This window comes from Sus scrofa, chromosome 1 (genome assembly GCF_000003025.6).
Source record: "Sus scrofa isolate TJ Tabasco breed Duroc chromosome 1, Sscrofa11.1, whole genome shotgun sequence".
Taxonomy (NCBI): Eukaryota; Metazoa; Chordata; class Mammalia; order Artiodactyla; family Suidae; genus Sus; species Sus scrofa.
In genome coordinates this window covers 240,566,836-240,591,088 of record NC_010443.5, presented here as the reverse complement: position 1 = coordinate 240,591,088, position 24,253 = coordinate 240,566,836, and the positions used below count along the sequence as shown (strand labels likewise).

The 24,253-nt window shown below is 48.9% G+C and overlaps 1 protein-coding gene across 3 annotated transcripts in view; it reads left to right on the top strand.

Annotated features, from left to right (window-relative positions):
• Positions 6,735-24,253, top strand: part of ANKS6 (ankyrin repeat and sterile alpha motif domain containing 6) — a 61,520-nt gene continuing 44,001 nt past the window's right edge. For 2 of the 3 annotated variants that reach the window (XM_013993702.2, XM_013993700.2), the window contains exons 1-5: positions 6,735-7,156; positions 15,169-15,665; positions 20,518-20,562; positions 21,524-21,728; positions 22,696-22,802. In XM_013993702.2, the coding sequence (XP_013849156.1) occupies positions 6,792-7,156; positions 15,169-15,665; positions 20,518-20,562; positions 21,524-21,728; positions 22,696-22,802 (1,219 nt within the window). In that variant the 5' untranslated portion in view covers positions 6,735-6,791. The remainder of the gene's footprint in view (positions 7,157-15,168; positions 15,666-20,517; positions 20,563-21,523; positions 21,729-22,695; positions 22,803-24,253) is intronic. The other variant, XM_001925405.4, reaches the window with a different exon arrangement.

Below are 24,253 nucleotides of genomic sequence, written 5' to 3'. Positions count from 1 at the left end.
TAGTTTTGTATCTTTTGTGGAAAGATAAAATGTGTGAACAGGGAAGCTAGTCTAAAGGTTTTTTTTTTTTTTTTTTTTTTTTAATCAAATATTCTCTATTCTCAAGGGGACCATAGCCAAAAAGTTAAGAAGCATAAGTCTGGCCTGATTTCTCATTTTACAGATGGAGAGCCTGAGACACAGAGTGGGAAAAGGGTCTCAGACAAATCGGTGGTTCAGGCAGAATTAGGATCTAACTTGCCATCTGCTCCCATTCATAGCCTCTGGTTACTGGCTGCCTAGAGGAAACAGGCCTTCTCTAAGTATCTTCCCCAAGGCTCCAGGAGGGGGATGGGGGATGGGGTGAACCATGCAAAGAAACTCCTGCCCAGAACAAACTGCTGCTAATACCAGACTAGTGGGAGGTGGCTCTACCCACAGAACAGAGTCTGCACCTTGATGCTGGAAAGCAGGGGTGATAGGAAAGGCTTGGAGCTGTGTCTTTTGGCCTCTGTCCAGATACCCAAGACATTTAAGATCTGTGGTCAGGTTAGAAAACAGACAGACAAGAATTTGGAGGCCAAGTCCAATACAACTTGGATCATGTTGGAATACTTCCTAACAGAGACTGAGTTGCAGACAGAAAAGTGATGGAATTGGCCCTCACAAGACCTAGGTACAAGTCCCAGGTAATAGATATAAGCTGTCACTTATTGAGCACCTATATGTGCTGTAAGCTGCTAGACTGTTTTTCACATATCATCTCATTTTACCCTCTGAAAACCTTGCAAAGTAGACAGATGAGGAAATTTAGGCTTAGAGAGGTGAGGCAGTTTATTCAAGGTCACACAACAGACAAGTGGCAGAGCAAGGATCTGAGTTCAGGTCTCCAGACTCCTAGTTCAGGACTGCCCACCACACCTCTCACTGGCAGGCTGTGAGACCAAAGGTGGCTTAGTTTTGTGGGTAAGAGCACAACCTTGGCAGCCACTTGCTTGAGCTCAAATTCCAGCCCCCACACAGATCCTTGTGGCCTTGGACAAGTTACTCAACCTCCCTCAACTCAATATGCTCATCTGTAAAATAGTGGTGACAATAATAGTACCTGAGAAGGACTGAGTGATGTCCACATAGACAGCCTTGCTGGACACAAAGGGTAGAAAGAGTTTCTGCAAGGGCAAATGGAAGATGTCCAGTGCCTTGCTACTCAAAGTGTGGTCCTTAGACCAGCAGCATTGGTACCACCTGGGAGCTATTAGAAAGACAACAGTATGTTGGTAGAGGTAACTTAACAGAAGTTACTCTGCTTGTGCAGAGTCAACACCCTATAAATATTACTAATGATGACAAGTTGGCAACCATAAAGGGCAAATCCAACTGGGACCTTAATTCTTTTTATATCTCTTCCCAAACTGAGTAGTTTGTCCTTTCCTTGGGTTTCTTGTTAGTTTAGGGAGCTTATTTGTTCTTTGACCACATCATCTCATCTGATGCTCAAGGAACAAATAGATTTCTGTAGAAGGCACTTTTATTTGTCATATTAGCTCCCTTCATTACGAATCATTTCATCCCTTTTAGAGCTTAATGTGATGTATGGTAGACATGGCATTTCAAACATTAGCAAAGAAAAGTTAGCTGATTTCAATCTATGATTGGGGCGACTTGATAAACGTTTGAAAAAATAAAGTTAAATCCCAACCTCACACCTTACACCAAAATAAATTCCAAATGATCTAAAAATTTCAAAGCAAAGAAATAATAAAAATAAAATCCAATGATTAAGGTATTGGATGAACAAAAAATCCAGAGACCATTATGGAAAAGATTATAAATTTGACTACATAAAAAAATGTTAATTCTGTAAGGCCCCAAATAACAGAAACTCAAAGAAACAAAAATAAAATCAGAAAGATATATTTATAGATAACATTTAGTCAGTATGTGAATCAACAGGGAAATAAAGAGAACAAATAGAAATAAAAATAGCCAAAGGATTTAAAGAGATAGCACTCAAAAGATATAAATGGTCTATAAATGTATCAAAATATGCTCAACTTCTCCACTTAAAATGCATACAAACTAAACTTAGTCCAAAATATTTTTTCACCTATCAGATTGGCAAAGACTTAAAAAGTTATTATTCCCAGTGTTGTCAAGGATGTGAATAAACATGCACCCTTATCCAGTTGGTAGGAATGCAAACTGGTATAACCTTTTGGAAAGCAATCAGGCAACATTTATTTGAAATGTTAATGTTCTTATCCTTTTGATTCTGCAATTTCACATCTAGGAATTTATCCAACAGAAATAGATTCATAAGTGCTCAAGAGATAAGATTACAGGAAGCTTATGACAGTATGGTATATAATAGCAAAATGTTGGAAACAATCCAAATTTCCATTAATAGGAGATTATAAAGTATTATACACCCATACCTTATATATACCACAGTTATTAACAAGAATGACATTAATCTAGGTATTTAACATACAAATGTTCTTAAGATGTATTTTTTAAGTCAAAAAAAAGCAAGTTGCCGGCGCTATTTTGGTAGTTTTTGTTTGTTTGTTTGTTTTTTGCTTTTAGCGCCATACCCGAAGCACATGGAAGTTCCTAGGCCAGGGGTCAAGTCTGAGTTACAGCTGCCAGCCTATGCCACAGCCACAGCAACAGGGGACCCAAGCTGCGTCTGCGACCTGCACCGCAGCTCATGGCCAGATCTCTGACCCACTGAGTGAGGTCAGGAATTGAACCCGCATATTCATGGACACTAGTCGGATTCCTTTCTGCTGCGCCAGGGCAGGAACTCCCGATTTTGGTAGAACATGTTAAAACATACAAAGGAAAAAACTCTAAAGAAATATTCGCCAAACCATTAACTGTATTATATTTATTTCTGATGAGTGAGAGTCTTTGACCCTTTCATTTTCGTTACATTTATTCTTTTTTTTCAATAAGTATTTACTGATCACCTACCACTTGGCAGGCAATGTACTAAATTCTAGCGGTATGATTGTAAACACCCAGAGCCATTGATCTCAAGAAGATTACATTCTTTATTTCGGCAACCCTGGAATTCTTTACAACAAATATTATCATCTTACTAGGGGAAAAGTTATGTATTTAAGGTAAATAAATACTTTTTACAGATTATTTTACTTCCAACCCCTGCCCTTAGCTCCTTTCTAATCCATTGCACCAGTCTCTGCTCCCCTCATCCTCCTGTTCTGTCTTTCCAATCTGTTTCCTCTCTTTTCTACAACTACATGGTCACACTCAGTCTTTCTGCCCAACTTATGGCCAAGCTCTCCCATGAAGTTGTGAATTGATGACAAAAGCTCACAGCTCACCTCGTTCTGCAAGCATGTGGGATTCCCAGGGGGGCATGCCCTATCATCCAAGACACAAAAGTCACTTAAGTTAATGTTGGGTGAATGTGGATTGTGTCGGTGATGGAGGTGCACCGCTGAGATTGCCTTTCAAGAGAACCTGCCACATGGAGCTATAACTGTGGTGCAACGGGATTGGTGGCATCTTGGGAGCTCTGGGACATGGGTTTAATCCCTGGCCCCGCACAGTGGGTTAAGGATCCGGCATTGCCGCAGCTTTGGCTTAGGTTAAGACCAAGGCTCCAATTTGATCCCTGGCCTGGGAGGTCCATAGGCTGCGGGGAGGCCAAAAATGAAAAAAGAAGAAAAGAAAAACCAGCTGCAGGTGAACAGTTGACTGAGAGTGGCTCGCTGCTATGCCTTCACGATCCTCCGTGATATTCTTGTTGAGGCTAGGCTTCCTCTGGTTTCTCCCAGTCAGTGACCAAGTGTGGTGGCAACAGCAGAACCCAGCCATTTCTGCCTGATGCAGGAAAACTTAGCAAACTTTCTTTGGCTGGGGACTCTCTACCACCCTGGTAGAGACAGTCCCAGAAGTGCAGGGCAGTCTGAAGATCTTTCTTTCTTTTATTTCTTTTTTGGGCAGCACCTGCCACATATGGAAATTTCCGGGCTAGGGGTCAAACCAGAGCTGCAGCTGCCGGCCTACCTCACAGCCACAGCCGTGCCGGATCCAGATCTGAGGCGTATCTGCGACCTACACTGAAGCTTGTGGCAATACTGGACCCTTAACCCACTGAGCGAGGCCAGAGATCAAACCTGCATCCTCCAGGACACTGTGTTGGGTTCTTAACCCACTGTGCCACAACAGCAACTCCCTGAAGCTCTTTCTACCCAAGCTTCCTCCCTTCCCACTCTCTCTTCCCAGTTGTTAGACCTGTGTCTGGGTCTGAAGGCTCTCCTTCCCTCTCCCTTCTCCTTCCCCCTTTATCCTATATAAGCATTTCTCTTAGGAAAAAAAGCATCATGGCTCAGAGGATCCAAACCAGCACAGGGATCAGTGAAAAAGTACTGGAAGGGAGATCATAAATAATAAGACTGCAGATACACTTGCAGAAGAGATTTATGTACAAAGATATGCTTCAAAACCTTTGTGCACACAAGTCACCCAGAGATGGTGCTGAAATGCAGATTCTGGTTCAACAGGTCCAGGGTCAACCCAAGTTGCTGAATTTCTAAGAAGCTCCCAGGAGGTACTGATGCTGCTGGTCCAATGACCACAGTTTGAGCAGCAAGGTGCTGGAATCTTTATTTGCCCTGCTGAATCTCCCTCATCCCTGCTCTGAGCCCTGGGAGGCCGACTGTGAAGACCACATCAGAAGGCTCGGAACCTCTGGCTGACAGTTAGGTTTGGCCAATGAGCAGCTCTGGCAGGAGATCAGAGGGCAGGAGGAGGATGAGGTCAGAGGTTTTGATTCCCCTGGGGATTGTTCCCTACTGGGTTGCTGTGGGTTGGCTTTGTCCCTCTACCAAAAGCCATAACTCCTATCAGGTAGATTCGCCACTTTTCTCTCTTGCAGAATTCTACTAATTCTAGTGACATAATCCTTCCTTTCCCCCTTCAGGCCTGGGGTGATAACAGCTCCCTCCTGTTACCAAGCTCTGAGTACTGCATCATCCCATGTGGCTCTTAGTAAACTCTGCCCACATGTCTGCAATTAGTCCCTTGGTAAATATCCCTCATTTCTTCAGCCAAATGTGCCATCTGTCTCCTGCTGGGACCTTGACTGCTACAAGTGAAGTTCAATGCAGGATCTTTTTTTTTTTTAAATAATTGCAGAAAATTGGAAATAAGCTAATTGTGCATCATTAAAAAATGATTAAATAAATTATGGTACATCTGCTTAATAGTGTTACATGCAACCATTAAAAAGGATGTAGTAGATCTACGTTCATCTACATGGAAAGATGCCCAAGCCATTTGTTAACTGAAAAAAAAAAGGTGTGTGTGGGGGTGATATCCAGACTAGCAGGCATAGCAGGAACCTCTTCATTTAAAAAGTAAAATATGCTTTTGTTAAGGCTTGGATGGCAAGTGACAACAACCCTGCTGAAAACAAACCTCACCAAAAAGAATGGCGAGGGGGGGAGTCTGATTCATCTTTTTCTACCATCTTGTCTCTGTTTTTCTGTGTAGTGGCTTCACTTTCAGGCAGGCTGTCTTCAAGTGAGGTCAGAGCGGGCCCCAGCCTGGTTTATGACATCCTGACCGCTGACAACCTCAGCAGACAGGGATGCCTTCCCATTTGCTTTAGAAAAAAAAAAAAAAAAAAAAAATCGTGGGCTGAGGCAATTGGAATGGGCTTGGACGTAAGCTAGTCACTGAGCCACATGGACTGAGTGTGGGGGAGGGGAACTCCCTAAAAGAAAGAGGGTGTCTCTTCTCCCAGTAGGAGAGTCAGGGCAGGTGTAAGCACCAGAGATCCACTCTAGAGGGAATATCTGCAGTAGACATTTGTTAGCCTTTTTGGTTGCCCAGTATTGGAACCCCCTTCCTATCCTGGAGAGTCTCCTACCTTCTGGGGCAGTATGACAGTGGTATCGTCTCTACTCAACCTATAATAAAATAACATCCCATTTTCTATTCATTTTACTTGGATTCTGTAAAGTTCTACTTTTTGTTTTAATAACACTCATCACCATCTGACGTGCGAGTTACTTAACTGTTTGTGTAGCTACCGCAGAATCACCTGGAGGGCTTGTTCACAAACAATTGGCTGGGCTCTATACTCTGTTTCCGTAGATCTGGGGTAGGGTGAGAAAATTCGCATTTGTAAAATATTCCAGATGGTGCTGCTTCAAGAACCACTGAGGAAGAGAGATGAAGATACAGGAGGTGCTTAGAGTCCTAACGCCCGTCCCAGGTAAGGACGGCACTGATGATCACGAAGGCTATTCTGGGAGGACAGAGTGTACCCATCTGTTCCTTCATTCAGTCAAGGACTATTTAGGAAGCGCAGCAAGAGTGCTGGGCGCTGGAGGTTCAGCAGCGCACACCACGGGCCAGGCTGGTGCGGTGGTGGACTCAGACCCTGGCCCAGGGTTGGGAGCTCGCAGTATGAGAAGAGACTGGGCTGCCGCTCCAACCTCGCATTGGGCAGGAAGTCTCGGGAGCCGAGGGGAGGGCTGCAAGCGGGCGACGAAAAGGCAAAGGCGAACTCGCGAGCTCGGTGGCGGACGCTGCTCTGAACTTCCCGGAACCCGCTCTCCCCACCCCCCACCTCCCCCGACTTGGACGGTGAAGGCGCGCCCTCGTCCCGGGCACGCGCCCGGCACACAGTAGGCGCGCGGCCCGGCCTCCGGCGCGCTGTTGGCACACAGTAGGCAGGCGGGCGGGCTGGCGGAAGGGGGCGCCGGCTCGCGGTATCCGGGGGCGGAGCCGGCGCGGCCGGCCGGGCAGTCGGGCGCGGGCCGCGGGCCGCGATGGGCGAGGGCGGTCTGCCCCCGGCCTTCCAACTGCTGCTGCGCGCCTGCGATCAGGGCGACACCGAGACGGCGCGGCGACTGCTGGAGCCGGGAGCGGCGGAACCGGCAGAGCGCGGTGCGGAGCCTGAGGCGGGCGCGGAGCCGGCGGGGGCCGAGGCGGCCGGGCCCGGGGCGGCGGCGGCGGCGGCGGCGGCGGCCGGAGCGCCAGTGCCGGTGGACTGCTCGGACGAGGCGGGCAACACTGCGCTGCAGTTCGCAGCGGCCGGGGGCCACGAGCAGCTGGTGCGCTTCCTGCTGCGTCGCGGCGCCTCGGTCAACAGCCGCAACCACTACGGCTGGAGCGCGCTCATGCAGGCAGCCAGGTGAGGAGTCCGGGGCTCCTGGGGCCCGGGGTGGTGTCCAGCGGCCCGGGGGCACTAGCGGGCCCAGGCAGCGGGATCTGCCGGGAAGGTGAAGAGTGAAGGACTGGTTCGAGAGAGTTGGAATAGTAAACTTTGAGCAGCTTGGGATAGGCGAAGAGGACGCACTTTTTTATACCGTATAATCAGCATCTTAGAAACATCGGCCTTTCAAAATAGAATCTGGAGACTGTGAATAGAATCTTAGAGACTCAGAACCTTAGAGATGTTCATTCATCCCTTTTTGCAACGAGGGTTTCCTATCCGCTCTAGCTTGGCCTTGGAGATGCGGCGGGACCCAGGTTAAGTCCCCACCGGAGCAAACAGCTCATATGTCACTGGGCAGGCCAAGCAAAGGAACAGGCTTGACGGGAAAGTTCGGGAACTCTGGGAGCAGCAGACCCAAGTTCGGGAGATGGGGGAAGGTTTCTCGTAAGAAGATGTATGTATTTAAGCCGAGATCTGAGAATGCTTAAGAATTGACCAGGATAGAAGAAGTAGAAGGTGGGAATTTGGTGACAGGAAGCTCCTGCAAAGGTTTGAAGTCAAAGTGAAATAGGCATTGGTAGGATTGCTAGAATGATGTTATGGCTGGGAGGGGTTGGAAATAGTGGGTGGTGAGCCCTCTTTGGAGAGAAAGAGGCATATGCTTGGTGGCAGGCTGAGGAAGATGAGGTATCCTAAGGTCTTTGGGGAGAAATGGAAGGTTCTAGGCAGAATAAGTATTGGAATCAGATTCATGTTTGGAAATAGCACTTTCACTGCAGTGTGAGGGGTGGGCTAGAGTCACAAAGCTCGGTTAGGAGGGGACTGCAACAATCCTGAAAGAGGTGGTGGTGGCCTGGACCAGAGCAGAGAACAGCAGTGGGAGAGCAAAGAGATGAGTTTGAGATGTACTCAGGAAGTAGGATGAACGGGACTTGAAGCTCTGATATGAAGAATCTCTGGAAGAGGAGTTCCTGTTGTGGCTCAGTGGAAACAAACCCATGAGGACATGGGTTTGATCCCTGACCCACCTCAGTGGGTTAAGGATCCAGCGTTGCTGCGAGCTGTGGTGTGGGTCACAGACACGGCTCAGATCTGGCATTTCTGTGGCTGTGGCATAGGCCAGCACCTGCAGCTAGATTCGACCCCTAGCCTGGGAACTTCCATAGGCCGTACCCATGGCCCTAAAAAAAGGAAAGAAAGAAAGAAGGAAGGAAGAAAGAAAGAGAATCTCTGGTATTCAGTGAGGTCTCTCACTCTTGTCCGCCATCTACTTTGGTCCCACCCAGTTACTTGGAGAAATTCCCCAAGGAGGGAATGGAGGATATTTTGATGGATATTGCCAAACTGCTTTCCGTATAGGTGTATGAGCTTCCTATGGCTGCTGTAACAAATTACCACAAAGTCAGCAGCAATCACATCACTCTGACCTGGGCTCTGTCATCACATCTTCTGACCCTTCTGCCCCCCCCTTCCACATTTAAAGGACCATTGTGATTCCACTGAGCCCGCCTGGATTATCTCCCCATCTCAAGGTCAGCTGCTTAGGAACCATAATTCTACCTGCAACCTTAATTTCTTTCCCCTTTGCCAGAGAACCCAATATATTTATAGGTTCTGGGGATTAGGATGTGGACATCTTTGGGGAGTCTGTTATTCTGCTGACCATGGTAGTGGCACCAGTTCAACCTCCCAGCAGCAGTGTGAATACCTGTTTTTCTGCAGCCTCGCCAACAGAGTGTACACACACACACACATATATTTTTTGGGTCTTTTGTTTTTTCAGGGCTGCATCCATGGCATATGGAGGTTCCCCGGCTAGGGGTCTAATCGGAGCTACAGCTGCTGGCCTACACCACAGCCACATTCACCCCGGATCTGAGCTGCTTGGTCTTTTGTCTTTTCAGGGCTGCACCCATGGCATATGGAGGTTCCCAGGCTAGGGGTCTAATCGGAGCTACAGCTGCGACCCACACCACAGCTCAAGGCAATGCCAGATGCTTAACCCACAAGGCCAGGGAACAAACCCACAAGGCCAGGGAACAAACCTGCAACCTCATGGTTCCTAGTTGGATTCGTTTCCACTGTGCCACAACGGGAACTCCAAACAGAGTATATTATCAAATTTTTGGATTTTTGTGTCTGATGAGTGAAAAATATCTCAATGTGGCTGTGATTTGCATTTGTTAAAATGAGTGAAGTAAACATCTTTCCATATGTATGAGCCATTTGTTTTTCTAAAAAGCATTGAAATCACATTTTCACTCAGAAGCTTCTCATTGTGACCTGATAATATTTTAGTTCTGAGTTCCTTTCCAAGTTAGAAAATTTTTATTCTGCATTATTTTCAAACATGTTGTTTTCAACTGCCATGTGGTATCTCATCCATGGGATGATAGTGTAGTTTGTTTATTCCTTAGCCATTGAGGTATTTATGTCTATAAACACACTTGGGGAACGCACACCAGTTGTTAATACATGGTTTGCCCATTCACCATGGGCAGTAATGCAGTGTTTTATGCACTGTGTGTTGGGACTCTTTGTCTTAAGATGTATGATTTCTTGTCTGGAGCAGTCTGGAGTGGCCATAACGCCTTTTGGGCTATGGGCCTTTTTTCTGATGTCCCTGTTTAGTGGCCCCATCCACTCTTCCAGGCTTTAAAATGCCATGTAACTCCTAAGCCTAGTACCTGTCTCTGCCATACCCTCTCTCTCTCTCTTTTTTTTTTTGGGGGGGGGGAGCTTCTTGTCTTTTCTAGGGCTGCACCCTCGGCATATGGAGGTTCCCAGGCTATGGGTCTTATCAGAGTGTAGCTGCCAGCCTACACCAGAGCCACAGCAACACGGGATCTGACCCACATCTGTGACCTACACCAAAGCTCACAGCAACACCGGATCCTTAACCCACTGAGCGAGGGCCAGGGATTGAACCCAAAACCTCGTGGTTCCTAGTCGGATTTGTTAACAACTGAGCCACTGCAGGAACTCCTCCCTGCGTGTTTTTTGTTTTTTGTTTTCTAAGTCACCATTAATTGAGCATTTACTATGTGCCAAGAATTTAACTTTACAGATGAGAATTTGCGATAACAAAATCGATTCATGAGCATACAGGTCAGCAGCTTTGGGCAGTCCGAGTGGAGAGCCCTCACCATAACCACATATAGGAAGCTCCTTCTCCTCCTTGTGAAGGCTTCCTCTTCCTCCCAGCTTGGCTTCTTCTGGGAAGCCTGCCATGACATCTTCTCATCCACTGGGCTGTCAGCCCTGGGCAGGCCTCTGCAGTCATGCCCACCACCCTCGTTATAGCTGGTCGCCTTTGTCCGTGGAACTCAAACCTGGCCACACATCAGAATCAGTGGGATCACTTTTCCAAATCAGATTCCTGAGTTCCCTTTCTGGCATTGTGATTCAGAGGACCTGGGGAGGCACAGGGACTCTGTGTGACAGGAAGTTGCTCAGAGATTCTCTCACATGGGAGGTTTGGGAGCCACTGGTTTTGCCTCACCTTGGAATGCCCACTTAGAGTGGGGGTGGAGTCCTTGCTAAGGGCGATGTGTGTCTGTAGCACCCGCTATGCTTCAGGGCATCTCTGATGACCGCTTTCTGCTGTTAACCAAGTTCTGCAGGATGGTCACAGCCCTCTAATTAATGTCTAATTTCTGTTAACTATTTTTTTTTTTTTTTTTGCCTTTTTAGGGCCGCATTTGTGGCATATGGAAGTTCCCAGGCTAGGGGCTTGAATCTGAGCTGCAGCTTCCAGCCTATGCCACAATCACAGCAATGTAGGATCCAAGCCATGTCTGCAACCTACACCACAGCTCACGGTGACAAGGGATCCTTAACCCATTGAACAAGGCCAGGGATGGAATTTCCACCCTCATGTGTACTAGTTGGGTTCTTAACACCCAGTGTATTAGGAGCCACAAGGGGAACTCCTAATTTCTGTTAACCTTGATGGAGAAGGAGCCTCAGAAAAATTAACCCAAACTTTGCTGATAAATACTTTAACACTTTTTAGAGGACTTTCCCTCTTCTCTACAACTTGATAGAGCTAGAACTTGTGGTTCAAGTGTCCTGACTTTGTCACTTGTAAATCGAGACGTTCTGGACCAATGACATTCATCCTTATCCCTCCATTAATCTTACAGAAGCTGTTTTGGGAGCATTAGCTAGAACATACTTTCTCATTTTCTGCTCTGAGGATATGGTAGAATGTGACAGTCCCAAGGGAGGATAACTCTCAACTTTTAACTGAGCCTAGCCAGGGCCTGGGTACTTGAAAATTTGTTGCCCTTTGTTTTGTGATGCTGACCATCTGTACCCGGATGGCACCTTTGTCTCTGCTGGGTTGTGCTCGAGCTTTCTGTTGGCTAATCCATATCAACAGCTCCCTGTTGAGGAATAATATGTAGGGAGACTTCCTAAAGGATACACAGTCCGGGAGTTCCTGTCATGCCTCAGTGGTTAACAAATCCGACTAGGAACCATGAGGTTGCGGGTTCGATCCCTGGCCTCGCTCAGTGGGTTAAGGATCTGGCGTTGCAGTGAGCTGTAGTGTAGGCTGCAGACGCAGCTCTGATCCCAAGTTGCTGTGACTGTGGCGTAGGCCGGCAGCTACAGCTCCGATTCGACACCCAGCCTGGGAACCTCCATATGCCGTGAGTGCAGCTCTAAAAAAAAAAAAGGATACATAGTCCGTCTGCTCCTTGGATCAGGACGGCCAGCCCCACGGCTGTGTGGCACCACAGTCCAGTCTTGTGCTTTTCCTCTTTGACTCTAGATACACCTCAGGGTAAGAACCACAAGATGGGCTCCCAAGCGGTCAATTTCAGTGATGGGAGCATCTATTTCTCACCCAGCTCTCTGTGTTCCAGAGCCCATGACTCTGAAACACAGAGAGCAGAGTCATCAGAGGCCCTGTGCCCAGACTGCAGTTTTGTCTCTTGCAGATGTTTTACCATCAGAAATGGTTGCATTCACATTTTTTCCCCTATTCTTAAAGTGATAACCTTATCAAGCGCTTACTTGGTGTCAGGCACTGTGTTAAGTGCTTCAAATGAATTAACTCACTAAAGCTACACAAAACCTCAGGGAAGGCAATAGAACTCATTTCCTATTTTACAGACGAAGAACTGAGGCTCCGAGCAGTTAAGTCACTTGTCCAAGGCCACACAGCTAGTAAGTGGCAGAATGAGATTCACACCTAGACTGGTGGCTCCAGAGACTGTGCCCCTGCCATGAATCTTGTAGCTGACTGTTTTCCTCTTGGCGTTGGCCACAAAGATGCCACTCTGAAAATTTGCCAACTGCTAAAGGTTCAAGTTGCCTTGTTTTCTTTGGCTCTAACTTCACCCTTGGCTTCCTTACTTTCCTTCTCCTGCCCTTCACTTCTCCGCCTGCCAGCGTGGCAGAGCTGGCCTCTCAGCCCAGTGCTCTGAGAGCAGAGTGAGTGCCAGGTCTTTCAACACAGGTGTTAATTGCTGAAATTAATTGGTAATCTTAGCAGCTGCTCCAAAAGCCCTGAGCTCCCCTATCTTCAGTAATTACCTGTTAGAATCTTAGCATCCACAAAATTATCTCAGCCTTCACTGAATCCTATTATATTTTCAGCCTAATTGAATGACCTCTTGAGCTATTCATGAGTTCGGAAAGCATTCGAGATGTTCGCATGTTTGCTCAAATTCAGCCCTTTTTTTCCTCTGTGAGTTTGTTGTACTCGAAGAACTGGGGTTGGGGATTTTAGGGTCTAGGCTCAAGTTTTGACTCTATCACTTCCAAACCGAGAGGCCCTGCATTATTGCTTTCCATTTTAATCTTCAGTTTCCTCACCTGTGGAATAGGCATTATCGGTTAATCTCAGGGCGGATTAAGATCCACTGGATAAAAACATGTCTGTACCTTGTTAACTGCTGTCAAGGATTATGCTAGATTTTATCTCAGGCTTGATGACTAAATTTTTAAAGTTCTCTACTCCAGCGGAGGATATACCAGTTCTTCAGCCAGGTCCGTTGCCTGTGTCTGGATCTTCCTCTGCTGGAGTAGAGAACAAATTCATTCACTAATTCCTGTGGCAGAATTTACTGAGCTTCTGCTGTGGGCCTTGTCCTTGGAAAGTATCCAGTCTAATAGGAAGACCGTATAGAGGGAAGGCTCTCTACATCACTTGGAGTGAGGACAGCGGGTTGTGGTTGCTCAAGTGAGGGGCCCCTGAACAGATGAGGAGCGGTGGGTGGGTCTGGAAGCTGCTCAGAGGAGCTAAGATCTGAGTCCTGCAGCAGGATAAAGGTTGTGCTTGGTAGACGGGGACAGGAGAGGACTCTAGTCAGAGCTGCAGGATGGCAGAGGCATGAGAGGAGTGTAACTGGTGAGTGCAGGTGAGTGTGGCCGGGGTACAGCCGGGGACTTGGGAGGAAATGAGGTTGGCAAAGTCAGCAGGCCTTTCTGGGGCAGTGGGAAGTGGGGGAGCAGCCATGAGATGTAGGTTTGGGGAGTCTCATTGTGGAGGATGGGCAGAGAGACGCCGGGGTTTCCGTTCTCTGCCTTCGAGTTTATTCATTCCGACTTGCGTTCTGTCCACTTTTGGAGAAGAGGCTTGTCCAGCCCAGTCCCGCTGCAGCTGAGGAAGCCCGTTCACCAAGCTCTCCCTCTCTCAGCTCCACCAGCTGAGTGACCCAGTGCGGTTCAGGTTCACATCCCAGAAGGTATTTGTAAGTTCAGACCAGAGTTCAGCCTTGGCTCTGCCTCTACGGGGAGGAGGGAGGCCCTGGGCTTCGATGAGGGACAAAACCCACTTCCGGAAAGGAGAGGAGCGCCGCATAGAGTCATTGCAAAAGCTGCCTCGCAGATGCTGATGTTGCGCAGGCATTCTGGTTTTGTCAAACCTGGCACCGCCGGCCCCTCTCTTGTCGTTCTTTCCTTTTAGTCCAAGGCTCCTTCTACCTCTGAGCCCAGAAAGAGTGTGCCCACGCAAAACGCTGCAAAACGGAATTCTTCTGCCCTCTGGCGGCAGAAGACGGAAGAGATTTTGTTGGGAAGAGGCATCTGTTTTTCCCCTTCCTGGCATTAGAGTTGGTGGTTGCCTGTCTGTCTCCCCAGCGTCTCAGCAGGGCTGCAGCTCATGCCTCCCTGGGGAGTCTGGCCCAGGCCGGATCCTCAGCCGCTGGCAAGGGACATTCCAGCCAGCAGGTGGCAGTAGGTCTCTGGCAGGAGCTGCCCCAGTCCGCCTCTGCTGACCACAGCTTCACCACACCTCTTGGCATGGGGTCGGCTCTCTCATCTCGGAAGGACCTTCTGTGCATGTGTCTTTGGGGGCGGGGAGGGGAGACATGAGTCAGACGCGGGCCCTGCGATGGGGAAGCAGAGCCCAGGCAGAGAGGCAGCTTACCAGGCTCTGAAGCAAAATCACATGAACTCGCTGTGCTGGGAGAAGCAGTGTGGTGAGGGGGAACGCAGGAGGGCAGCGGGATTCAGACAGACCTGGGTTCTGACCCTGGCCCCGCCCTCACCAGCTGGGTGACCTTGGCACATTGTGTAATGTAAAATGTTTAATAATTGCAATTATAATGCTTAACATGTCTGTGGTGCTTCCTTTGGCCAAGCACTGTTCTAGCTGCTTTATGTAGATTATATGTTTGTATATATATTAACTCAATCTTTCACAGCTCTTGAAGTAGATGTAATCATATCCCCGTTTGGGGCGTGAGGAAATGAAGGCACGAAGAAGCTAATGTTCCTTCTCCTGGTCATACAGCTAGTGGATGGCAGAGCTGGATTCAAACCTAGACGGGGCAGTGACTTGCCTTTGTGATAGTGTATATGCAGGACCAGCACACTGCCTGGCACCAGGAGAAGGCCTTTTATTATAAGCAGCTATTACAACTTTAAGAATTAATGATTCAATAATAATTTAACAATTTGTGATTAAATAATTACATGAGCTGTGTCCTCACTGTCCCATGTTGAGTGTCACTACTTCTCCATCTTCCTGGCAGATTTGGGCACGTGAGCGTGGCACACCTCCTTTTGGATCATGGGGCTGATGTCAATGCCCAGAACCGGTTGGGGGCCAGTGTGCTCACCGTGGCCTCTCGAGGTGGCCACCTGGGCGTGGTGAAGCTGCTCCTGGAAGCCGGTGCCTTCGTGGACCATCACAAACCCTTAGGCGAGCAGGTGGGGGACAGCAGGGACGAGCTGCTGGGCATCACTGCCCTAATGGCTGCCATCCAGCATGGACATGAGGCTGTGGTGCGTCTGCTCATAGAATGGGGTGCAGACCCCAACCACGTGGCCCGGACCGTGGGCTGGAGCCCACTGATGCTGACGGCCCTCATCGGGAGGCTTGGCATGGCTCAGCAGCTGGTGGAGAAGGGGGCCAACCCTGACCACCTCAGCGTGCTGGAGAAGACCGCCTTCGAGGTGGCACTTGACCGCAGGCACAGGGACCTCGTGGACTACCTGGACCCACTGACAACCGTCAGGCCCAAGACAGGTCAGGCTGCTCCACCACCACCCACCCCACCATGGCCTCCCAGAGGACCCCAAATTCTGTTTAAATGGCGAAAGCTAAGGGTTGCCCAAACAGTATGGTGTGCGGAAATCAGAGTCGCCTGCAGGGCAGTGGGACTTAGGATGTACCATGTGTGAGAACCACGTAGGGTGTTTGCTACATGTAGGTTCCTGGCCCACCCTCCAGAGAGTGATGTGGTAGCTCTCAGAAGAGCCTGGAAACCTGCAGAGCAAGGCCCCCTCCCTAACCAGATGATTCTGGCATAGGCGCTTCTGGGATTCTTCTAGAATGGGGTCAGCAAACTTCTTCCGTAAAGAACCAGTTAATAAATATATTAGGCTCTGTGGGCCATACAGTTTCGGTTGTAACAACTTAGTTCTGCTAGAGTGAAAGCAGCCTACGTGATATGTCAGTGAGTGGGTGGGGCTGTTTTCCAGGAAAACTCTAATTCTAAAAACAGGCATAGGGGCAGCTTGGCCCAGGACGGCAGTTTGCCAACCCCTGCTCTTCAAAAGTGTGCCCAACCTCAGCTGCCAATGACCAGTCCCCAGAGACTAATTCACATAAAATTCAGTTTTGAAGTTTTTCAACACATATTAGTGTGTCCTGTTTCTTTTTTCTTTTTGCCATCTTTCTGGCATTTAAAGGCATGTCTAAACAATCCTTAGCAAATCTGCCACAGGACGTTATCATGTTTCAAGACCTCTAGTTCATCCTGTGCAGTAGAACCATGAAATGCAAAGCCAGACGCAGCCTCGCTACCCTCTGTCTGTGATGGGTCTGATGGCAGTGGCTGGGCTGTAGCCCGTGAGCCTCTAGGGCTGAAAGGTAAACATTGGAAGAAAAGGTCTTCAGACAAATTGGTGAAAAAGAAAGTGTAGAAAAGTTTGATACCATCCAAAGAATATGCAATAGTCCTGTCAATCACATTGTTAATCAGCTACACTTCAATTAAAAAAAAAAAAAATTCAACTGGCCATTAAGGAAAAGTCCCATCAATCAAAAGATGCTGCAAATTTGGGAATTGCTCATTAAAAATAAGCTCTTTGGCCGGAACAACCCTGAAATAAATATGTTTTTGAAAAACCCTGTAACGACAGAGGAATGGTGAAAATGAAGAGGACACTGCAACAGAAAAGAAAAAGAAGTTTTGGAAAACCTTTCTGAAGCTGGGAAACCTCCCACCTGGTGCAGACTGGGAAAGTGAGGTCCAGAGAGGAATAGAGGCTGGTCACAGGCCACACACCAGTTAGAAGCTGAGTGACCCTCAGAAGGCAAAGGATTCTGTGGGCAGGGCACTGGGATGTGATTTGTCCACTTCCAGCACTGGTAGGGCCTCCGGGAGGTGGGCATGTTTGTAACTCTTTCTGAGCCTTCCTTTGCCTTTGTGTAAAATGGGGTTAATGACAACTACCAGGGGGCCATGAGCAGAAAATAAGCTGGCCTCTGGTGTGTGAGCCCTCAGCCCAGGATGCAGCCATTCAGTGTTAGGTCCTGGGGAAGAATTGCAGTTAGAAATTAGGACACCAGGCTCAGATAGTATTTGTCCTGATGCATGGCTGCTGCCTTCCTTTAAAGGCTTTGGTTTGTGCCTTTGTCTTTGTGGCTGAGATTAGGAAGAGACCTACCTTCTCACGTCCAGGCTGTGCCCACACACCCAGCACACAGACGCTTACCTTGCACTCCTGGGGGTTCACTCACATTGCAGGTGAGGGAGAGCAGGCTCGGGGGGGTTTTGAGATTGCTCAAGACCTCTGTTCTAAAAGTGGATGGTCTGCGACTTGCACCCCGCCCGAGGCCACCAAGCTTTGCCGCTTGTACTGCTCGTTTTGTCCTTCCTCAAATTCCCCGGCTAGGATCCTGGGGTCTTGGCTCCCCATGTGCCTCCTTAGGGAATGCACAGCACCCTGGGAAGGCGATTCCCTCATCGCCTCAAGGTGCAGAGGTGCAGACACCATGGTGGGCATATCCAAGGTCACCGTCTATCTGAATCAACCCCACCTTGTCCATGCCAGCCAAGGGACCTTGAGCCAGCTTCCCACATTTACCAAACTTCCATGTTGTCATCCATAAGTGGGGGGTGGGAGTACCCCCTGCCTCATAGGACTGCTGTGAGGATCAAGTGAGGTCACTCCAGCTCAGAGGAAGTACCTGAGAGATGCTGGCTGCTGCTGTCACCCCTGTCACTATTGTCGTCGTTGTATTTGATAGGACTGGGTCCCAGTTCCGAGCAGACTTTGCCATCAAGCAGACCCTGGTTTGAGGCTCAGCTTTTCCACTTTGTGGCTGGGTGGCTTTGGTGTGTTCGTTGTACCTGTACCTCCAGGACTTCAGTGTCCTTTCATAAAACAGCCATAAAAAATACACTTTCTATGAGCAAGAGTAAGATAATGCCTGTAAAAAGGCACACCCCGGTGCCAGGCACCTAGATAGCACTCAGGGAATGGAAGCTATCATGATGTGTTTTGACTGATGATTCATTCATTCTGTTCTCCTGCAAGTATTTGCTGAGGCCCTGCTATGTACCAGGCACCATTCTGGGCACCATCACAAATCATTCCCAATCTCTGCCCTTGGGCACCTTGGCCTCTTGTATGGGAGACAGATAAGAAACAGGAAATAAGCATATTAAAGAAAATAAATTACATAGTATGGGAGGTGGTAAGTACCACAGTGAGGAAGAAAACAAATGGGGGTGAGGTGGCGGGTTTGGGAGTGTGGAGTTAGGGGGGTGCAGGCAACGATGTGAAATGGGGTGGCTGGGTGGCCACCTAGAGGAGGCGCAAGTTCAGCTGATTTGCAGGAGCCGAGGGAATGCTCCACACAGGCTCTCAGAGGAGAGCCTTCGGGTAGGACAGCAGCAGGGGCCAAGGCTGCGTTACTGGTAATGACAGATTATTAAATAACAGCATTAGCCCCCAGCTCTTTTTGTGAGATTCCAGGAAATCCTTGCCCGACTGGGGCCTTGGAGACCCCCAGCTCTCTTCCTTGCATTAGCTGCAGGACAGGGAGCCCTTGAAGCCATAATTCATTGTGACACCCTCCTCACCCCCCCTGTGGTTCCTTTGGCCTTGGCAAGGTCCTGGGAGCTGCTCTGATGGTGATGCAAAAACTGGAACCCTGAGTGAGGAAGGGACCAGCCCAGGGTCACTGGGCATCAGGCTCAGCTGCCACTGCCTCCTGGGGTCAGGCTAGACTGTCAGTGATTCCTTGGCAGATGGTTGCTTAGCAACCAACACTAAGGCCAGATGACACACTTTTTTGTCAAAGGGTCTCAACTTTTGAAGGCCCTGGCCCACAGCAAATCAGTCTCTCCAACATTTAAAGGAACAAGACATACTTTTAAAAGCCAAGATGCAGAATCATTTCTCTCTTTCTTTATTCTTTCCTTCCTTCCTTCCTTCCTTCCTTTCTTCCTTTCTTTCTTTCTTTCTTATGGCTGCATCCATAGCATATGGAAGTTCCCAGGCTAGGGGTGGAATCGGAGCTGCAGCTGCCGGCCTACGCCACAGTCTCAGCAATACTGATCTGAGCCACATCTGCAACCTGCGCCACACCTTACAGCAGTACTGGATCCTTAACCGACTGATTAAGGCCAGGGATCGAACTCACATCCTCATGGATACAAGTTGTGTTCATAACCTGCTGAGCCACAATGGGAACTCCGCAGATTCATTTCTTAGTAGTATTCCAAAGGCAAAATTCGACACTTGGTTCCATGGCCCTGTCTATACTTCCCTGTAAGAGCCCTGGAGTTAACTAGTACCCGTTCTGGGATGGGTGCTGGTCACTAGGAATGATAACAAAAATTGCTCTTTGAATAGAACCTAAGACTTTGTAAAGCATTTTCCCGTCTATACTATCTATGTCTGCAACCACCATGTGAAACCCATGTTAGCGTATTGTCCCCACAACAATGATAAGGAGACAGATCATTCTGGGAATGTTCATTCAGATTCAGACACCCTGTCTCCAGACTCTGCTCCTTGGGCCCTGTTGCCGCTTCCTCCCAGCTGCCAGAGGGGGCTGCTCAGGACCAGGGATTTGGCCCAGAGTCACAGGTTTCTTCCTGCAGCCGCTCCATCCCCAGGAGTTAGCCAGGCTCGAGCATGGGGACGGGGCATGAAGATGTCTGCTTCCTGACAGGAAGAAGCAGGGTACCCACTAGCATAAGCTTGGACAAAGGTGACAGAGCACATGAGGGAGGGGCTTGCATGGAGTGGGTGCAACAAGGCCCAGCTCGAAGCCACAGGTGGGCAGTCGTCTGCAGGGATCTGCGTGTGCAACTCTGGGGCAGGGGTGACTTTCAGAATCATTTAGCCGGCTGCTTATTTGGGAAGGAAAGCGGGTATTAACATTGACTGTGACCACCTCTGGGCTTAGTGCTTTAGGGGTCCTCCTCTCTGGAATTACTTTATGGTTGTAATTTATTTTTTAGAATTGCAGAGTCATTGTTTCTTTTTAAAAGCTTCATAGGAATCCAGATTTTTCCAAGACTTTGTTTTTCCATTATGTCTGAGAAAGGCTATCCCAATGTTTGGAATGCCTAAAAATGACTCTTTTATGAGGTGTCGGATCGGAAAATGGTCTGCTCATTCATGTTTTCTTGGCCAAATGACCTCCCACAGTCTGTCTCCAAAATGTTTTCAGACACTCGGACAATAACCCTTCCCAAAGGGCTGCTGAAGTCACTCACCCATTACACAGGTCTCTGATTAGACTCTTTTTGAAAAGTATATTATTTTTAAAGTTAGGCTGGGTTGTTACACCCTTGTGAGTTTTCTGTTATATTAAATCTTTCCGTGGTTAACTTTTAAAATCTTTGTTTACCTAGATGAGGAGAAAAGGCGACCTGATATTTTCCATGCATTGAAAATGGGTAAGTGCTTTAGAAAATCTTTTTGGATATTTGAGAATATAGTGGTATGTTCTCCCAACCTCATGTTTATAGTCCTTTTCAAGGCTACCCAGAGTATTTCAGAAAGAAATAGACATTTTGTTGTTTCCTGACTGTAGTTTCACCTGGGGAGGTCCATACCCTGGCAGCTGGCAGTTATGCTGCTTTACACACAGATTCCAGGCTGCTCTCTCAGGGCAGCTAAACCCTGTGGGCTATGCCTTGGGTCTTACTTACCGCTAAGGTGGCCTCAGTGCCCACCTCCCCACTCCACGCTCTTTGTAACGAAGGGCTCTTTAGCCTGTAATTTCCTCTCTTGAAATAGACCCCTACCTCCAGGAAGCCCACCCTGATCCTCTCCTCCCAGGGAGACCTGAGCTGCCCTTCTCCATGTGCATTGCCCTTCATCTGTCTCCTTCATCTATTCTCTTACAACAGCAATGAACACTCCTCACTCCTGTCTTTTTCTTTTTTTTTGCTTTATTTTGGGGCTGCACCCATGGCATATGGAGGTTCCCAGCCTAGGGGGTCAAATCAGAGCTACAGTTACCAACCTACACCACAGCCACAGCAACATCAGATCCAAGCCACATCTGTGACCTATACCACAGCTCACAGCAACCCTGGATCCTTAACCCGCTGAACGGGGCCAAGGATCGAACCTGCAACCTCATGGTTCCTAGTCGGATTTGTTTCTACTGCACCATGATGGGACTCCAACACTGTTCTCTTTCAGTAAGGCTCTTTGTGTGCTTACCTCCATCCCGCCTAGACTGAAGGATTTGAGATTAGGGACTACTTCTGACTCATCTTTGTAGGCCCTGCAATGCCCAGCAGCCCAGTGCAGAGGCAGGCTTAGCATATTTGTTACATGAAACCACTGAGTAAATAATCCTGCAGTGCCAGGCCCATAGATCCCTGGGACTCCTGTTTCTATTTGCAGGAAACTTCCAGCTGGTCAAGGAGATTGCCGACGAAGACCCCAACCATGTGAATCTGGTCAATGGAGATGGTGCGACCCCCCTGATGTTGGCAGCTGTCATGGGGCAGCTGCCTCTGGTGCAGCTACTGGTGGAGAGGCATGCTGACGTGGACAAGCAGGACAGCGTGCACGGCTGGACAGCACTCATGCAGGCCACCTACCACGGGTCAGTGCCAGCTCCACTTTCTCAGCGGGGAGCCTGAGGATGCCCTGGGCTGCGATGGGGCTCCTGGTGGGTTTCTGACCCTGAGATGTTGCAGATAAGCCCCATGCTTGTGAAGACATTGAGCCTTGCAAAAAAGACTAAAGCTGCACAAGCTCGGTCAGTCTTGCATTCCTATGCTTTGTGTCCAGATTTCCTGTAACCTTGGCACAGAATTTCCCCAGTGGCCACAAAAAACCAAGCAGCTGAAAGATAAGTTTCTGTAGGTTGGTTTCAGTCGAGCAGAGAGGTGGGTTCTTTTGGAAGTTCGCATTGATACATAGCAGCCCCCACGCTACCCCTGTTAAAAGTGAATGCTGGCCATTCACACCACTGGCTTCTCAGAAACGATGTCCAGTGGTGAGACTTGTCCTAACTCTTATTTCGAATAGACATCCAGTGGTGCTTCTGAATCCCTTCTCATCCACTCATCTCTCTGCCCTCCTGGATGCCTCCTCCTTGGGCTGGGCTGACTGAGAGGCAGGGATCTGCACACAGCCTTGCATCTGATAGGTGGGCTGACTCCTTTCTTGCCCAACTTCAGGAGATCAGAGCACTTTCCTCTGTCCTCTTAAAGTGCTTTATTCGCTCATTTGATGAGCCTCAGGTTTCCATATCGAACACCCTGGCCTGCAGGAGGCTTCATGTTTGAGCTGCAGGGGTCTTGATTTTTTTGGGGGAGGGGTGTGCAGTTACCTCTGTGTAGTCCTCGGGGCTAGTGCCTTTGCTTTTCATTTTCTTTATGGAAGGAGCACTCAGGCTTTGATTTCCGTCACGGCTGCCTCTGGAGTAGGGAACAAGACATAGTTTTCCGTGCCCTCTTATGCACAGAGATGTTCCTGTAGTTAAAGCCGCTGCTCTTGTTGCCCAGGAGCAAAGTCAGGCTTTCCTTTGTAGTAGGTCTCACGCTGAATTTTTCTTTCCTCCCCAGGAATAAGGAGATTGTCAAATATCTGCTGAACCAAGGGGCTGATGTCACTCTTCGTGCAAAAAACGGGTACACGGCATTTGACCTAGTGATGCTGCTGAGTGATCCTGGTGGGTTGGTTCAAGAAAAGAGTTTTAAACCTGCCAGGTTTGGGTTCTCTGGCCGAGCATCGAAATAATCACCTGTGTTTTAAGCACTTGCTTATTCAAGGGGGAAGCCACTCTCTAGCCCCCAGAGTTCATCACACATTTCAGGCGAGTCTTTGCTTGTCCAAAGGAGGGTGGCGCTGGGACCAGGTGGTCCCTGAGTCCTCGCCCAGCTCCAGCCTTCTGGGAGTCTCCAGGATGGAGGGCCCATGAGCCTCATCTGCCTTGGCAGTCCACACGAAGCCTAGAACGGTATCTCCTTCCCAGCCAGAGAGAAGAAACAGGCCCCTCTCATGAGCAGAATCAGACAAAACACTGATCCTCTTGGCTTAACTGTGTAGGTGGAGGCTCTGGGGCAACAGTCCTGGGCTGGAGGTGTCCCCATTATCAGCCCCCGGCTGGCACCTGCTGCTTTCCTCAGACCCTCCCCCACTGTGACAGGCCCTCCTCTGGGACCTGAGGCTTCCAATTAGCCAGCTCAGGGGGCAGGGTCTCTCTTATCTGTCATCCTTCTTGTGACCCAAGTTTCAGCTCAGAGATGGAGAAGCTGCGAGGCTCTCCTGACCCATAGGCTCTGGGCCCTGAGCCAGATCCTAACCTGCTGGTGGAATGGGGAGGACTTTACACATGGAGGTCCTCCTGCCTCTCTCCACTACAGGCGTGGCAGGCCAACCTCTAGCTGCCACCCTTACCCCCACCCCACCTGCCTGCGCCACAGATACATGCTGGTTCTGATCCCTCCTCACAGAGCGTGTGAGGGAAGCAGAGCCTCACGTCGTCTTGTGGACTGTGGTACCTGGCGCCTGGCAAGCGACTTGATCCCTGCTGGAGAGGTGGGGCCCTCCACCCAAGTCAGTGATCTCACTCCTCACGTATCTGGAGTTCACGTCCTTCGGAATCAGTCTCCCAGGGTTTCCCGGCTGCATCGCACACAGGCTTCCTTCTGACAAACTCGTCTTCCGCCACAAACTGTGTCTCTTTCGCCCCACCCCTTCGTTCTCCTGCCCTTTCCCAGTAAAACAGGCTGTCCCAATGGATTTTTTTTCCTAGCAGGTTTTCAAATGAAATTGCTGCCTAAAGTTTTTAAAGAAGCACATGTTTATTATTGAACACTTGGAGAGAAAAAAAAGGAATAGCCGTCAAGAAACAAGCATATTAAAAGTTTATAGTTTTAGGTTTTTTTGTCTTTTTAGGGCTGCACCCGCGGCAAATGGAAGTTCTCAGGCTAGAGGTCTCATCGGAGATGTAGCTGCCAGCCTACGACACAGCCACAGCAATGCAGGATCAGAGCCACATCTGCGACCCTCACCACAGCTCATGGCAGTGCTGGATCCTTAACCCACTGAGCGAGGCTGGGGATTGAACCCGCATCCTCATGGGTACTAGTTGGTTTTGTCACCACTGAGCCATGATGG